Genomic DNA, 17,174 nt, shown 5'->3' on the forward strand with positions numbered 1-17,174 from the left:
CAGTACGCTGCCCTGGCCTGGGGGATTTGTGCAGGCCAGTGCACTGGTACTGTACACACACACGCAGGAGACAGCTTAGGTCGCACATACTTTCACTCGCTCAGCTAGCTCACTGTCTTTGTAACACACCTGTTAAACATGGTCAGCTAGTCCACTGCTCCCCCTGGTGGATGCCATTAGAACTGCAGCCAACGTAATGGAGTGCATATTCAAAAAGCTTCCAAATGCATCCTTCCTTTCTTACATTTGACTCAAAGCTAAATGGTTTGTCTTCTGGTTTTCTTCTCAGGGGTGAACTGTGAGATCAATGTTGATGACTGCGCCAGTAACCCCTGTGAGTATGGAGAGTGCCAGGATGGGATCAACGAGTACAAATGTGTCTGTGCTCCAGGGTACACAGGTAAACACACACACTTTCCCCTCTCAACTAATCAGATGCTTCTTCATGTTAATGACAGTACATGCCTGATTGTTCCAGTGAATTAATTAAGTCATTTCTGAATTATTTCTCTCAGGTGCAAAATGTGACGTGGACATCAATGAGTGTAATTCCAGCCCGTGTATGAGTGGGGGCACATGTGTAGACAAGGTGAACGGCTTCATCTGCCAGTGCCCCCCTGGCACCCACGGCCCCCTGTGCCACTCTGGCACCGACCACTGTGCCCCCCGGCCCTGTGTGCACGGAGACTGTGTAGAGCAGCAGAGCGGGTACGCCTCTCCTCACCTTATCTATTTCTCTCTGTCACTCTAGCTCTCTATCACTCTTTCTTGAGTCATTTTTGAGTCATTTTTCCTACCCATCGACATATATGATTTCAGGTTATATGAATGGAAATGTTGAATTGTATTAGTAGCCAAATTAGCTGACACCATGACGTCAGCTGATCTTCCTGGGCTCCAACACATAGTTCATATGATAGAAATGCATACTTTAGGTTACTCTCTGTCTGTCATGAACCCTTACTCCCTCCCTTGGTCTGTGTGTAGGTACCATTGTGAGTGTGAGTCTGGCTGGGTGGGGCAGCACTGTGACCAGGAGAAGGATGAGTGTCAGTCCAGCCCCTGCCAGCACAGTGGCAGCTGTGTGGACAGACTCAATGGATACTCCTGCCAGTGTCGCCCCGGATTCACAGGTCTGAATCAGGCTTTTCTAAATCCTTTATTCATTATACAGATGATCCCATTAAACTGCAGTCCTCAATAGAGTAAAGTGTTATTCTGTTCGCTGTTTTATTTAAAAACCCACAAATTTCCTTCCTCCCTTTCCCCTCAGGTGTGAATTGCGAGGTCAACATAGAGGAGTGTGCATCAAGCCCGTGTGAGAACCATGGTACCTGTGTGGACGGAGTCAACAGCTACACCTGCCTGTGTGCCGCTCCGTACTCAGGTAACAATACCATCCGCTCTACGGTACTACCCAGGACATATTCCCTCTGGTGGAGCTGACGTTGATTGTGTCATGGCCATTTTGGATATGAACAATATTGTGTCCACAGGAAAACACTGCGAGGAGGAGTTGGTTCCCTGTGCGTCTCATCCATGTGAGCGGGGAGGTGTGTGTCAGCCAACCCCAGACTACACCTTTTACACCTGTAGATGTCCCAGTGGCTGGCAAGGTGGGTATTCACACAGAGGGTAAAGGTGTGAGTGTGTGTTGGGGAGATTTTCTACCATGATGTTCATTAAAATGGGATGTTTGAATAGGCCCTCGTTGCACTGAGGATGTGGATGAGTGCAGGAAGAACCCGTGTCAGAACAGCGCCCGTTGCATCAACAGCCAGGGCAGCTACGTGTGCAAGTGTCAGCCAGGCTACAGCGGTCTCAACTGCCAAACCAACATCGATGACTGCTCCCCCAGTGAGTTATCACCCAGCTCTTGTGCATACTCCCACGGATAGCCCAGGCATACTCACACTACATATTGTGTATATTCTCTATGAGCATCTTGTGTACTGTACTCCTCTGGAGCTAATGTATCGATCTTCACAAACAGCTTCTATTGTGGGTCTGTTGAACTTCTTGTCTCTCTCTTGCTCTCTCCCAGACCCGTGTCTGAACGGCGGTTCCTGTGTGGATGGAGTGGGAGGGTTCTCCTGTGACTGCCGGCCAGGGTTTGATGGGGAGCGCTGTGAGGCAGAGATGGATGAGTGTGCCAGTCAGCCGTGCCGGAACGGAGCCGTGTGCCGGGACTACGTCAACAGCTTTGTCTGCGAGTGCCGGCCAGGTTTCGACGGAATCCTATGTGAACACAACATCCCAGAATGCACTGAGAGGTGGGTTACAAAGGACTATAACTACAGTCACTGTGTTAAAGTGTTTGAAGTTGATTCACTCAAAATTATTCTTCAATGAGTTTTCTTTTTTGATATGTGGCTACATGTGGACTGGGACGCATTTAGTAACAAGTATTGAAAATTGATTTCCGTTGCAAAACGCAACGACTTCCATCATGAATGACCACATATCTTTGTTTCTCTCTCTCTCTCTCTCCCTCTATTTCCCTCAGTTCCTGTCTGAATAACGGGACCTGTGTTGACGACATCAACACCTTCTCGTGTCGTTGTCGTCCTGGTTTCTACGGGACCTTCTGTCAGTATGAGCAGAATGAGTGTGACTCTCAGCCCTGTAAGAACGGAGGGACCTGTACAGACGGCCTAGGATCCTACCGTTGCACCTGCCCTGTGGGCTACAACGGGCAGAACTGCCAGGTAGAGAGAGAATGTGTAAAACGGTGTTGAACTGAAAATGAAAAATGACTTAAAGTTATCTGATTATAACATCTCTCTTTGTCTGGTTCTTCATATGAAACTCAACACTAACATTTCCTACTCCATTTGTCCCATTGCAGAACTTTGTGAACTTGTGTAGCCAGCCACTGTGCAGGAACGGAGGGTCCTGTTCCCAGTCACAGACTACCTGGTCATGTCACTGTCCTGTGGGCTGGACTGGTCTGTACTGTGATGTCCCCAACATGTCCTGTCAGGACTATGCTGCTCGGAATGGTGAGCATTCCATGTCTCTACAATCCACTGTGTTTTATTCAGTAACCTCTCTCAGTAAACGGTCAAATAGCCCACAGTCAACCAAAGGGAAAGTTCAGGATTTTGGCAATGAGGCCCACTATCTACTTCCCTAGATTAACCAGATTAACCATTTTTATGTATTTGCGTCCACTATGAAGGAAGTTAAAGGTAGTTTTGCGAGCCAGTGCTAACTAGCGATGACTTGTTATCAACTTCCTTCAAACTGCATGCAGATACATAAAAATGGTCTCCACGAGTTCATCAGACTCTGGGGAAGTAGATAAACGGCCTCATTGCCAAAATACCAAACTATCCCTTTAATCAAATGAAATGTTTACAAAGACAGATGGATGAATATAAAGAACATGACGATATAAAGGTATTTATAAACTGGGTGGTTCGAACCCTGAACACTGATTGGCTGACAGCCGTGGTATATTTAAGCAATAAGGCCCAAAGAGGTGTGGTATATGGCCAATATACATGGCTATGGGCTGTTCTTATGCAAGACGCATCGCAGAGTGCCTGGACACAGCTATGGGTGTATTGGCCATATATCTCAAACCCCCGAGGAACCTTATTGCTATTAGAAACTGGTTACCAACATAATTAGAGCAGGAAAACTAAATATTTTGTCATACCCGTGTTATAAACTGGGTGGTTCGAGCCCTGAATGCTGGTTGGCTGGAAGCCGTGGTATATGAGACCGTATACCATGGGTATGATAAAACATGTATTTGTACTGCTTTAATTATGTTGGAAACCAGTTTATAATAGCAATAAGGCACCTCGGGGTATATCGCCAAAATACCACGGCTAAGGGCTTTTTTCAGGCACTCCACATTGCGTCGTGCATATGAACAGTCCTTAGCTGTGATATATTGGCCATATACCACACCTCCTCGGGCCATATTGCTTAAGTAAACCATGCTGATTATGGCTAATATGTTGTGTGTGTCTGTCAGGTATTCCAGTGGAGATGGTGTGTAAGCACATGGGTCGCTGTGTGAACGTCGGTAATGCCCACCAGTGTCAGTGCCAGCCTGGCTACACAGGCAGCTACTGTGACAAGACTGTGGACGAGTGCCAGTCTAACCCCTGCCGCAACGGAGCCACCTGCATGGACTACCAGGGCACATATGAGTGTATGGTAAGTTTTGTGTGTGTGGGTGTGTGGGTGTGTGGGTGTGTGAGTGAGAACATCTAACAATGTGTCTCTGTTCCAGTGCAAGGCTGGCTACCAGGGGGTGAACTGTGAGTATGACGTAGATGAGTGTCACTCTAACCCTTGTCGTCATGGAGGAACCTGCATCAACCTCATCAACCGCTTCTCCTGCGCCTGCCCACCTGGTACACATGGTAAGCAGATACCAGAAGATTATTTCTAGTTTTATCTATCTCTTTCGCTCTCTTGTTTTCTGGCACATTGGTTTTACATAATGTACAACTACAACTCTGACCTCAACTGATGGTCTTTCCTCTCTTTCCCCTCTCCATTTCCTCTCTCTTTCCTCTCTCTTTCCCCTCTCTCTTTCCTCTCTCTGTCCCCTCTCTCTTTCCTTTCTCTTTCCCCTCTCTCTTTCCTTTCTCTTTCACCTCTCTCTTTCCCCTCTCTCTTTCCCTTCTCTCTTTCCACTCTCTTTCCCCACTCTCTTTCCTTTCTCTTTCCCCTCTCTCTTTCGTCTCTTTCCTCTCTCTTTCCCCTCTCTCTTTCGTCTCTTTCCCCTCTCTCTTTCCACACTCTCTTTCCCCTCTCTCTTTCCTCTCTCTTTCCCCTCTCTCTTTCCTCTCTCTTTCCCCTCTCTCTTTCCTCTCTCTTTCCTTTCTTTTCCCCCTCTCTCTTTCCTCTCTCTCCTCTCCCCCTCTGTAGGTGTTCAGTGTGAGGTGAACATGGACGACTGTGCTCCCAAGCCTGGCTCCTGGGGGCCTCGCTGTCTGAACGGGGGCCAGTGTATGGATGGGGTGGGCCGCTACACCTGCTCCTGCCCCCCTGGCTTCGCTGGGGAACACTGTGAGGGGGACGTCAACGAGTGTCTCTCTGGACCCTGTCACTCTCCTGGCAGCCTGGACTGTGTGCAGCTGGCCAACGACTACCAGTGCCGCTGTCGCCTGGGCTACACCGGTAGAGAACTACACCCCTCTGTATATGTTATAAGACACATCAACAACTGTTATCTAGCTTACCCCACACTCATGCTGTGTAACATGACATCGGTCTCTTTTTTAGGACGCCTCTGTGAGTCCATGGTGGATCTGTGCCAGTCTAAGCCGTGCCATAACAGTGGCACCTGTTCCATGAACATGAGCTCAGTGCATGGATACTCATGCACCTGTCAACCAGTAAGTCATTATAATGTTACTCTACCCTTTTATAATGTTGTTTTTCCAATGACTGCTGTGTTTCTAAGTACTCCATGTACCAGCTTGCTGATCTTTATCTCTTTCTTTTGAATGGATTGGCAGCCCCATTGATATTGCATTGTGCTGTATAACATTGTATTTACCTCAAATGTAGCTATGGATTGAGTGGCTGAGTGCATATTCTTTCACTACTGGCTTGTTTTCCTAACTACTAACCATTCTCCTCCTCCTTATTCTTACATTTGCTTCAGAGGGCGAGACAACATAGTTCAGGTATGACTGAGAAACAGCAGTGTTCTAGGAAGAGACCAAACATTCTCACAGGTTTTCTGACTAGTCAACTGCAGGAATGTATGTTATGAATGTAAAACCCAGTCCACAGGTGTCTGTCCAGCCAGTCAGTTCACATGTCTGACGCCTTCTCTGTCTCATCTCTTTACTCAGAGTTTCACTGGCTTCAACTGTGGAGAGGTAGAGGGCTACAACTGTGCCCAGCTGCGTTGTCAGAACGGCGGGCACTGCCAGGATTCTCAGGGTGGTCAGCTGCACTGCCGTTGCCAGCCAGGCTTTAGTGGGTCGCGCTGCGAGACCGTGCACAGCTGCCAGAACCGACCCTGTTTGAATGGAGGCACCTGTATGAAGGACCCACACAACCCATACCAGTACAGCTGTCGCTGCCCAGCCCACTTCTCAGGCAGGCACTGTGAGAATGCCATCTTCGACCAGACCCCCCGCACCCCCTCCTGCCCTTATGTAGAGTGTGAGCAGCGGTCCGGGGATAAGGTGTGTGACCCGCAGTGCAACAACCATGAGTGCCAGTGGGACGGAGGGGACTGTTCTCTACATTGGCGCCGGCCATGGGTCAACTGCACCGCCTCCGTGCCCTGCTGGGAGCTGTTCCGCAACGGCCGCTGTGACCACGAGTGTGACAACTCTGGCTGCCTCTTCGACAGCTTTGAGTGTCAAGAGAGCACAAAGTCCTACTGCAAGTATGTACAAAAGTTGTTAACAACATAAACACATCAATACACATGTTTATTAGGTACACCCATCTAGTACTGGGTCAAACCCCCCTTTGCCGCCAGAACAGCTTGAATTCTTCAGGGCATGGAAATGTTGCTCAATTGGTATCAAGGGACCTTAACGGGTGTCAGGAAAACATTCCCCAAACCATTACACCACCACCACCAGCCTGTACTTTTGACACCAGGTGGGATGGGGCCATGGACTCATTATGCTTACGCCAAATCCTGACTCATCAGCCATGACGCAACAAGAACCGGGATTCATCGGACCGGGCAGTGTTTTTCCACTCCTCAATTGTCCAGTGTTGTTGATCACCCATTTTGCCCATTCTAACGTTCAATCGAACAGTAACTGAATACCTTGATGCCTGTCTGCTTTATATAACAAGCCACGGCCAAGTGACTCAGTCTGTAGGAGCGAGCCATTATTGTGAACCTAATAAACTGGCCAATGAGTGTACATGTCTTATTAAGATTATTACGAGAAAATGTATACAATAAATTCAGATTCAAATGCTTTTTAACCCATAGGAACTCCTAGAGTCTTCCAAATTCCATAAACCCTCCCTCTCCCCTTTCCTATCTACAGGTATGATGACTACTGTGCGGACCACTATGCCAACAAGATCTGTGACAAGAGCTGTAACACAGAGGCATGTGGCTGGGATGGCCTGGACTGCTCTGAGGACACCCCTGCTAAGGTGGTTGATGGCACTCTGGTGATCGTAGTGTTACTGCAGCCTGAGGAGCTGCTGGGAGACGTGAGAGGCTTCCTGCGCTCCCTGGGAACTCTGCTGCACACCAACCTCCGTGTTAAGATGGACGCCCAGCAGAAACTCATGGTGTATCCTTACTATGGCCTGGAGCATGACAACACCATTGAAGGACAGTCTGCTACAATGAAACGTAGAGGCAAACGGGAGCTGGACAAGGAGGTTATCGGGTAAGGAAATGTCTTTATCCTGACTGTCTCTCTCTCTTTCACTGCTAGATAAGATTAAGTGTGTATAGTCCTCCATGTTGTGAAGTAAGCCTAACCGAAGTTTTGTTTGTTGCAGGTCTAAGGTTTACCTGGAGATCGATAACCGAGAGTGTGCTGAGAGCTCCATGGACTGTTTCTCCAGCACAGAGCTGGCTGCATCCTTCATCGCTGCAGAGTACCTGAAGTCTGCGCTGCCCTACCCTGTGGTCTCTGTCGACAGTAAGTTCCTCTCCTTTTTCCCATTGTGACACCTCTAAACTACCCTAATGGTAATGTTACATCAGCACACACTTCATTATCTTTGATTATAGACCTGATTAAACTCACTTATCATGTTCTTTGGTAAACATGGACACTTTCCTCCATTACTCATGCTCTGAATGCAGAGCCCATTTCAGATAGCGTCACCTAGTTAAGAGTTCCATGTCTCCTCCTCCTCCAGGTGACCATATGGACCCCCAGAAGCCCCCCTTCATGCTGTACCTGGCTGTGGGAGCAGCTGTCATCATCCTGCTCATCCTGGTGCTGGGTGTCCTGGCCGCCAAGAGGAAACGCAAACACGGCATCCTCTGGCTCCCCGATGGCTTCCTGGCCAAGAAAGACGACAAGAGGAGGGAGCCCCTGGGTCAGGACGACTTCGGCATGAAGTGAGTGTAGAAAAGACAAAGGTTGCGTCCGAAATGGCACCCTATTCCCTGTACAGTGCACTCCTTCTGACCAGGGCCTGCGTATGGTCCATATATACAGTGCATTCGAAAAGTATTCAGACCCCTTGACTTTTTCCACATTCTGTTACTTTACATCCTTATTTTAAAATGTATTAAATGTGTTTTTTTTCCTCATCAATCTACACACAATACCCCATAATGACAAAGCAACATTTTGTTTTAGCATATTTGTATATATAAAAACAATAATGAAATTACATTTACATAAGTATTCAGACCCTTCACTTCATTGAAGCACCTTTGGCAGCGATTACAGCCTCAAGTCTTCTTGGGTATGACGTTACAAGCTTGGCATAATTGTATTTGGGGAATTTCTCCCATTCTTCTCTGCAGATCCTCTCAAGCTCTGTCAGGTTGGATGGGGAGCGTCGCTGCACAGCTATTTTCAGGTTTCTCCAGAGATGTTCGATCAGGTTCAAGTCCGGGCTCTGGTTGGACCACTCAAGGACATTCAGAGACTTGTCCTGAAGCCACTCCTGCGTTGTTTTGGTTGTGTGCTTAGGGTTGTAAACATGTTTATTGAACCTTTATTTAACCAAGCAAGTCAGTTAAGAACAAATTCTTATTTACATTGACGGCCTACCAAAAGGCCTTTTGGATGGTGCTCCAGTCTGAGGTCCTGAGCGCTCTGGAGCAGGTTTTCATCAAGGATCTCTCTGTACTTTATGCCGTTCGTCTTTCCCTTGATCCTGACTAGTCTCCCAGTCCCTGCCGCTGAAAAACATCCCCATAGCATGATGCCAGGTTTCAACCAGACGTGACGCTTTAAGTTCAAATAGTTCAATCTTGGTTTCATCAGTCCAGAGAATCTTGTTTCTCATGGTCTGAGAGTCCTTTAGAGGCCTCTTGGCAAACTCCAAGCGGGCTGTCATGTGCCTTTTACTGAGGAGTGGCTTCTGTCTGGCCACTCTACCATAAAGGCCTGATTTGTGGTGTGCTGCAGAGATGGTTGTCCTTCTGGAAGGTTCTCCCATCTCCACAGAGGAACCCTGGAGCTCTGTCAGAGTGACCATCGGGTTCTTGGTCACCTCCCTGACCAAGGCTCTTCTCCCCCAATTGCACAGTTTTACCGGGCGGCCAGCTCTAGGAAGGTTCTTGGTAGTTCCAAACTTCTTCCATTTAAGAATGATGGAGGCCACTGTGTTCTTGGGGACCTTCAATGCTGCAGACACTTTTTGGTACCCTTCCCCAGATCTGTCCCTCGACACAATCCTGTCTCGGAGATCTACAGACAATACCTTCGACCTCATGGCTTGACTTCATGGTTTTTGCTCTGACATGCACTGTCAACTGTGGGACCTTATAGAGACAGGTGTGTCCCTTTCCAATCATGTCTAATCAGTTGAATTTACCACAGGTGGACTCCAATAAAGTTGTAGAAACATCTCAAGGATGATCAATGGAAACAGGATGCACCTGATCTCAATTTCAAGTCTCATAGCAAAGGGTCTGAATACTTATGTAAATAAGGTATTCCTGTTTTGGTTTTGCAACAATTTTTTAAAAAATGTTTTCACTTTGTCATTATGGGGTATTGTGTGTAGATTGATGAGGATAATGTTTTTTTTTTAATCCATTTTAGAATAAGGCTGTAATGTAACAAAATGTGAAAAAAGTCAAGGGGTCTGAATACTTTCCGAATGCACTGTATATACTGAACGAAATATGAACGCAACATACAAAAATGTCAAAGATTTTACTGAGTTACAGTTCATATAAGGAAATCAATTGAAATAAATTCATTAGGCCTTAATCTATTGATTTCACATTACTCTGAATACAGATATTCAGCGGCAGGGTAGCCTAGTGGTTAGAGCATTGGACTAGCAGCTGAAAGGTTGCAAGTCGTTCTGCCCCTGAACATAAGAAGTTGTTCTTAACTGACTTGCCTAGTTAAATAAATAAAAAAAATAAAAATATGCATCTGTTGGTCACAGATACCCTTAAAAGAAGCGGGGGTGTGGATCAGAAAACCAGTAAGTATCTGTGACCACCATTTGCCTCGTGTAGTGCGACACATCTCCTTCACATAGAGTTGATCAGGCTGATGATTGTGGCCCATTGAATGTTGACCTACTCCTTTTCAATGGCTGTGCTAAGTTGCTGGATATTGGCGTGAACTGAAACGCTGTCGTACACATCAATCCAGAGCATCCCAAACATGCACATTGGGTGACATCTCTGGTGAGTACACAGGCCATGGAAGAACTGTGACATTTTCAGCTTACAGGAATTGTGACATAGATCTGTGCGTAATCATGCTGAAGCATGAGGTGATGGCGGTGGATGAATGGCACAACAATGGTCCTCAGGATCTCGTCACGGTTTCTCTGTGCATTCAAATTGCCATCAATAAAATGCAATCATGTTCGATGTCCATAACTTTTATTTCAGCTCAAGAAACATGGGACCAGGAACTTCACATGTTGTGCTTCTTTTGTTTATATTACATTTCGGCACTATACTGGGAATGAAGACAAATAGTGTACCTCTATAGTGTACAGTACCATACTCTAGTATGTTCAAACTGGTACTGAACTGAGAAAAATGTTTGACCAATGTACCATAATGTAGAGCCTCATTCTCCTGATCCATACCATGTCTTCTTCTTCCTCTCCTCCCTGCAGGAACTTCAAGACCCAGGATGGAGGGATGATGGATGGAGGCCAGAGATGGATGGAAGAGGAGGCTCCGCCCAAGAAATCAAGGGTGAGAATGAGAAAGGGGAGAGACATTTTGGGTCAGAAGGCTCACCAGTTGCATACCAGCATGATGTATTTAGTTAGTATCTAAACATCTCCTCTCCCCCAGACTGAGGACAAGCCCCTGCTGCCACTGGGTGTGGATGGAGGAGTGGACCGACGGGAGTGGACTTTACAGCACCACAAGGCTGCTGACATCTCTCTCACTCCACCACAGGCTGATCTGGAAGCAGACTGCCTTGATGTTAATGTCAAAGGACCAGGTAGAGTTTAAGGTTGATTAGGATTGTTGTCAATCAAGTATAAGGATACCTGACGGATTGCCCTTGGTGTAACTGTATAATTCTTTACTCTTAACCAAATAGAAAAATTATCTTCCAGATGGCTTTACCCCCCTGATGCTGGCTTCTCTACGAAACGGAGGGGCATCTGATTGCGGCCTGCAGGCAGAGGAGGAAGAGGAGAGTGGGGGAGATGAGCCGGGACCCAACGTCATCTCAGACCTCATCACCCAGGGTGCAACACTCATAGCCCAGACAGATCGCACCGGGGAGACGGCACTCCACCTGGCTGCTCGCTACGCCCGGGCCGATGCCGCCAAAAGGCTGCTGGATGCCGGGGCAGATGCCAATGCTCACGACAACATGGGTCGCACACCTCTCCACGCTGCTGTGGCAGCCGATGCCCAGGGAGTGTTCCAGGTAAGAGGCTTGAAAGACACTCTTATTAGAGCAGTTAATTAACTAGTGGTGGTACTGTGCTCACATGGGCAAAGGTTGAAAAATCATATTGAGCTTATTGAGTTAACACTCTGTTCCCTTCTCAGATCCTGATCCGTAACCGGGCCACCGAGTTGGATGCCAGGATGAACGATGGAACCACACCTCTGATCCTGGCTGCCAGGCTGGCTGTGGAGGGCATGGTGGAGGAACTGGTCCACTGCCACGCGGACATCAATGCTGTCGACGACCACGGTGAGCCCTGGCATTGTTTTTACATGTAAATTGTATATCAAGGGTCTCCAACAGGTTGATTGTGAGCTACCAGTAGCTCGCAGCCCACCTATGAGTAGCTTGGGAAAGAAATCTGAAAGTACATGGAATTTTTCACGTGCTCCACCGCAAAGTATCATTAACAAATCTCACAAGTATCAGACACCCCAAGGTCCCAGCTACTATCTAATCTATGCAACACTGACATTATCACACCCCTGGTTAGCCACTATTGGCTTAAATAGCCAAATCTAACACAATATCTGCCAATTAATTTCCAGCAATATTTCCCCAGTCTGTCTGTGTGTTATGTGCTTTTGTCTATCACTCCATGTGTAGCCAGTTGATGTGACAACTGTCTTGTAGGTTGACCGAAAAATACTTTCCCCAAATCCTCCTCAATTAAAAGGTAGCTGCAAAGTAGGCTTACCAGGCTTAAGTATATATTTTGTATCTATTGTTATTTGCTAACTTTGCCATGAAATTAGCGTCAGCAGTACAGAACCATCGCTAGCCCGGCACATTCGATGGAACATTCCTCACTCATTAGATGCGCGATTAAAGGGGAAATAAACAAAAAAATGTAAATGTGTTAGTTTTCTTCCAGACCCCAAAAATGTGTCTTCCGGTGTGATTTAAGCATTGACATGGACTCAGAACATCCTATTTCATTGTTTCTCTATGAACAATAGTAATTTTGAGTGAAAAACTAACTAAATCTCAAACCAGGAAAAATAAAACTGAGAACATAATTTGGGAAAATATGATATTGCATTTGGGGGGGGAAAATAACAGATTTTATAGGGCCCACTTAGAGTTGTTTATGAACCATTATTTTACCAGGTATATTGGCAGAAAACAGTGCACTACTTTCTATTGTATACTAAGGACCTGGGGAAGAGTTGTAGGCGAGAAGAGAAGAATGTGCCAAATTGAAAGCTTTAAAAAAATGTTGCTCTCATGCTAGAAAAGGTTGGAAGGTATGGTATGTTTTTACATTATTTTATACAGTTAATCACATTGGGATGAGAGACTTGTCCTAAACTGAGACTAACTGTTCAGTAATACTGTACACAGGAAATATTGTTTCAGCCATTTTCTCACTGAGTGCTGCCATACAGAGCAAGAAATAGGGAAACAAATAGGAATGGAGTCCAATTACCATTATAGTACGATTAGAGCTGGGTCTTTAGTTTGCGTTGCGGTTTTGTCATTTGCATTTCCTTCATGCTATTGCTCGAGAACCATAACAGAGCAATTTGCATATTCGTCTCAATGACCAGTATTCTCTCTCTCTCTCTCTTTCTCTCTCAGGTAAGTCTGCTCTGCACTGGGCAGCTGCTGTGAACAATGTGGAGGCCACCCTAGTGCTGCTGAAGAATGGAGCCAACAGAGACATGCAGGACAACAAGGTTTGTATTTCACATCCCCGTCTTGTTTTACACAAGTTTTCCTACCTCAAACGTAGCTTTTATGTCAAGCTTTGTCCCATATTCTATCACTTTAGTATCATTTTTTATTAGCTCTGTACATTTACATGTCTTCATGGGTTGTTTTGCCTGTTATGTTCCTCCAGGAGGAGACCCCATTGTTCCTGGCAGCCAGGGAGGGTAGTTTTGAGGCGGCCCAGGTTCTGCTGGACCACTACTCTAATAGGGACATCACAGACCACCTGGACCGGCTGCCCCGTGACACCGCGCAGGAGCGCATGCACCATGACATTGTTCGTCTGCTCGATCAGTACAACCTGGTCCACAGCCCTCACAACGGCCCCAACCACATGGGCGGGGGAGTGGGACACTCCCTGGTCTGTGGGGGCAACGGAGCGGGCTACATGGGCATGCGGCCCGGGCCCCAGGGCAAGAAGAGCAGGCGGGGCGGGGTGAAGGTTGGAGGTCCTGGCGGAGGTACAGCCAAAGAGCTGAAAGACATGAAGGCTAAGCGGAGGAAGAAGCCAACAGGAGGAGAAGGGCCTGCAGTGGGAGCTGTTGGAGGAGCCAGTGGCAACGGCACTAAAGCTGCAGGAGGGCTGTCAGAGAGCTCAGTCACCATGTCTCCTGTGGACTCCCTGGAGTCTCCACACTCATACACAGGAGATGCTGCCGTGGCATCCAACACAGCCAACTCTCCTCCTCTCCTGAGCAGCCCCTCCTCTAGGCCCCTGCTGCCTCCCGTCAGCCACATGCTGGGCCAACAGCAGAGCTGGCTGGGTTTGAAGCATGGATACGGCGGCCACATGTTCAGCCTCCTTCCCCAGCAGATGGGTAACGGCCATTCTGGTATTTCCCAGCACCACGGCCAAGGCCTGCTCACCCCCATGAATGTCACCATGAGCCGAGAGCAGCTGCCTCCCATCGTTACCTTCCAGATGATGGCACCGGGGGGCGGGCAGTCCCTGCTGAAGCAGCCCCAGCCTGGGCAGGTGCAGTCACAGGGGCAAAACCAGGGCCAGCCCCGCTCTCAGCAGGGCCCTACTCACCTGCACTGCACCCAGGGCATGATGTACCAGATGCCCGGCGTGGGCCTCCAGCACAGCCTGTCCCACAGCCTTCCCCACTCTCATGGCCTGGCCCACAGCCACGGCATGGTGCATGACGGCCAGTCCCGCCAGCAGCTCCCTCCATATCAGGCTATCCAGAGCCCCGTGGATAAGTACCCCACCCCTCCCTCTCAGCACAGCTACGCCACCGCTGGCTCGGAGGGCACCACCCCGGGGCACCCGGCTCACCCGCCCAGTGAGCACCCGTACCTCACCCCCTCCCCCGAGTCCCCTGACCCCTGGTCCTCTTCCTCCCCCCACTCCAACTCAGACTGGTCTGACGTCACCACCAGCCCCACCCCCCTGGGGAACCCTCATGCACTGCCGCCTCCCCGCCACACACATATTCCGGAGCAGCCACAGTCCCAGCAGACGCAACAGAACCCCCAGCAGCCTCAGCATGGCAACATGCAGGTGTTTGTATAGATGAGGACTCTCTTAAAGCGCTCAACTCTTAAAAATGTTGTTGATCTTTGTAGTTAAACTACAACACTTAAACTCTTATCCGTCACTTCTTTCATAATTTGTTTTTGTCTTATCGTCTCTCTGGTTACAGTAATCACTTTTACACTTCATTGTTACATGCTTTTCTTACGTTTTGCACTTAAAGATAGAGTGTATAGTCTGGTTTGAGCATTGCTAACTATAACCAAAAACTGTTTGAGTACCTTGGACAGTTTGAAAGTGACTGATCATCAGAAATCAAACAAGGAACCAGAGCCAAACATTGATCATGTAATTTAAGGAAAATGGACTGTTCAAGAAGGCACCAAGACAGAATCAACATTGGATATTCTTCATTTGGCTTAATCGACTTCTTTTTGTCATCCCTTTTGGGCCGTTTATTTTGGCTGAGCCTTATTTTTGACATTTTTGAAGGACATATTTGCTCATTTAACATTTTATCGTTTTCATTCACTTTGTTTTATGTAGACCTGCCAATGACATACTAATGTTTCGTTGAAAATTAACTCTACTTTTTATATGATGAGTCCGTTCACTTATGTTAAGTTGTGTTCTTTAAGCAAAAACGTAGGCTTTGTATTCTGGAATGTTTCTTAGTAGGATGTGGTGAGGCTATTTTGAGGGGCTGTCATCGTGTGGTTAGCAAGATACACACAACCTAAAAACATATAGATACATTTCTTCAATGTTTGGTTCTAAGCTAAACTGTGGTGTAAATAGTTGTCATATAAGTCACTGTATTCTTTTTCATTCTCGCTTCTGTTACAGTGTAGCCTCTGTACTCCCTCACACCCTGGGAGGGATGTTAGTAAGTTGTGGCTGTGGTGTTTCTGTGTCAGGAGAATCTGTGTTACTGAAGAGTTTAACATTTATGGTACGTTTATGGATACAAAAAGAATATATGGTGACTGATGAAATACCAGATGAAAGAGAAGGGCATAATTGGATGTTGCACTATGTCTCTCTCTATAGATGGTCTTTCACCATAGGGGTTTCACTATGGTGTGTGCAATACGATGAATAGGCTTTACATCACCAAGCCAACCCCCTTAGTAAGTCCCCACTGTTAAAGAACTTTGACTATGATACCTGTTACTTTTACAGCTGTTTTTACTATTCTATTTTACATGAATATTGTTGTATATTATCACTTCTCTCAACAGTTTGACTGGTTCTGAAGTTGTACTTTTTTTGTTTGATATGGCAGTTGCTTTTTCCCCAAAATCATTTAATCGCCTTTTTGCTCAATTACAATCAGTGTATTGGTGCACCTTCTTTAATTGTTTTGTGATTCATAAGCCAAGTCTGAATATGTTTAGGATCTTTGTTTTGTGATTCATAAGCCAAGTCTGAATATGTTTAGGATCTTTGTTTTGTGATTCATAAGCCAAGTCTGAATATGTTTAGGATCTTTGTTTTGTGATTCATAAGCCAAGTCTGAATATGTTTAGGATCTTTGTTTTGTGATTCATAAGCCAAGTCTGAATATGTTTAAGATCTTTGTTTTGTGATTCATAAGCCAAGTCTGAATATGTTTAAGATCTTTGTTTTGTAATGAATAGTTTTGTTTTCGTAATGTTTCTCATATGAGCACAGCCTTATGTGACCACTCTGTGACTACAGACAATCATTGATTGTTTCTATATTGCACCGTTAAATGGTACATCAATGTCTCCAAGACCAAATTTACTTGTTAGCCAAAAACGAATTGCAAATCATTGTATATCCACAACATTGTTCACAGTTTAAAGTGTTGATTGGAAATGTTGCATTTGGACGTATTGTCTAATCAAAGTAGATTATTGTCACAATGTATTCTAGATTCATGTATTTTGACAGAGCAAGATCCAAATACACACACTCACACCTGACAAGGTGATTTGCAGTCAACCATTATAAGTCTGTTGTAAGGTATATTGTTTTGCCTCCATAAGCAAACCACAAACCAAAGTCATTTCCCATTCCCCATCTCTGGCACTTAATATCCTCCACTACAAATGACTTCCAATGTGCTATCTCTGAGTCCAGGCCTTTTGGCTCATTGGACCATCAATCCACATGATCAAATCAGCAGAGCTCATGGAGCATGGTATTTACACTTAAATGCCTCATTATTCAAGGCTATTTTTTACATGCTGTATATAAACTATTTTTGTATGTTTATTGTTCTTTATTTTTCTGTTAACCATATACATGTTATATGAATGAAGTAGTTTCCCCTCATGTTTGTATAATGTAGAAGGTGCCTGTTTTATAAAGAACAAAACCTATCTAATTGAAATAAACCAAACAAATGATCAAGTGCATATTATATACATAAATAAAGTCAGACTTTTCAGATCCATCTGCCTATTGTG

At 46.2% G+C, this 17,174-nt stretch overlaps 1 protein-coding gene across 1 annotated transcript in view; it reads left to right on the plus strand.

Moving 5' to 3' along the window:
* notch2 (notch receptor 2) overlaps positions 1-17,161 on the plus strand; it is a 57,424-nt gene extending 40,263 nt beyond the window's left edge. The window contains exons 12-34 of the mRNA XM_036978102.2: positions 290-400; positions 516-708; positions 988-1,133; positions 1,274-1,387; positions 1,497-1,616; positions 1,705-1,857; positions 2,045-2,273; positions 2,507-2,708; positions 2,849-3,002; positions 3,989-4,173; positions 4,250-4,382; positions 4,894-5,145; positions 5,251-5,363; positions 5,829-6,373; positions 6,999-7,352; positions 7,468-7,610; positions 7,834-8,038; positions 10,747-10,828; positions 10,931-11,084; positions 11,203-11,522; positions 11,648-11,795; positions 13,128-13,225; positions 13,390-17,161. Of these exons, the coding sequence (XP_036833997.1) occupies positions 290-400; positions 516-708; positions 988-1,133; positions 1,274-1,387; positions 1,497-1,616; positions 1,705-1,857; positions 2,045-2,273; positions 2,507-2,708; positions 2,849-3,002; positions 3,989-4,173; positions 4,250-4,382; positions 4,894-5,145; positions 5,251-5,363; positions 5,829-6,373; positions 6,999-7,352; positions 7,468-7,610; positions 7,834-8,038; positions 10,747-10,828; positions 10,931-11,084; positions 11,203-11,522; positions 11,648-11,795; positions 13,128-13,225; positions 13,390-14,778 (5,543 nt within the window). The 3' untranslated portion in view covers positions 14,779-17,161. The remainder of the gene's footprint in view (positions 1-289; positions 401-515; positions 709-987; positions 1,134-1,273; positions 1,388-1,496; positions 1,617-1,704; positions 1,858-2,044; positions 2,274-2,506; positions 2,709-2,848; positions 3,003-3,988; positions 4,174-4,249; positions 4,383-4,893; positions 5,146-5,250; positions 5,364-5,828; positions 6,374-6,998; positions 7,353-7,467; positions 7,611-7,833; positions 8,039-10,746; positions 10,829-10,930; positions 11,085-11,202; positions 11,523-11,647; positions 11,796-13,127; positions 13,226-13,389) is intronic.
* Positions 17,162-17,174: the final 13 nt, after the last annotated feature.

This window comes from Oncorhynchus mykiss, chromosome 5 (genome assembly GCF_057628025.1).
Source record: "Oncorhynchus mykiss isolate SJ-2025 chromosome 5, ASM5762802v1, whole genome shotgun sequence".
NCBI classification, from domain to species: Eukaryota; Metazoa; Chordata; class Actinopteri; order Salmoniformes; family Salmonidae; genus Oncorhynchus; species Oncorhynchus mykiss.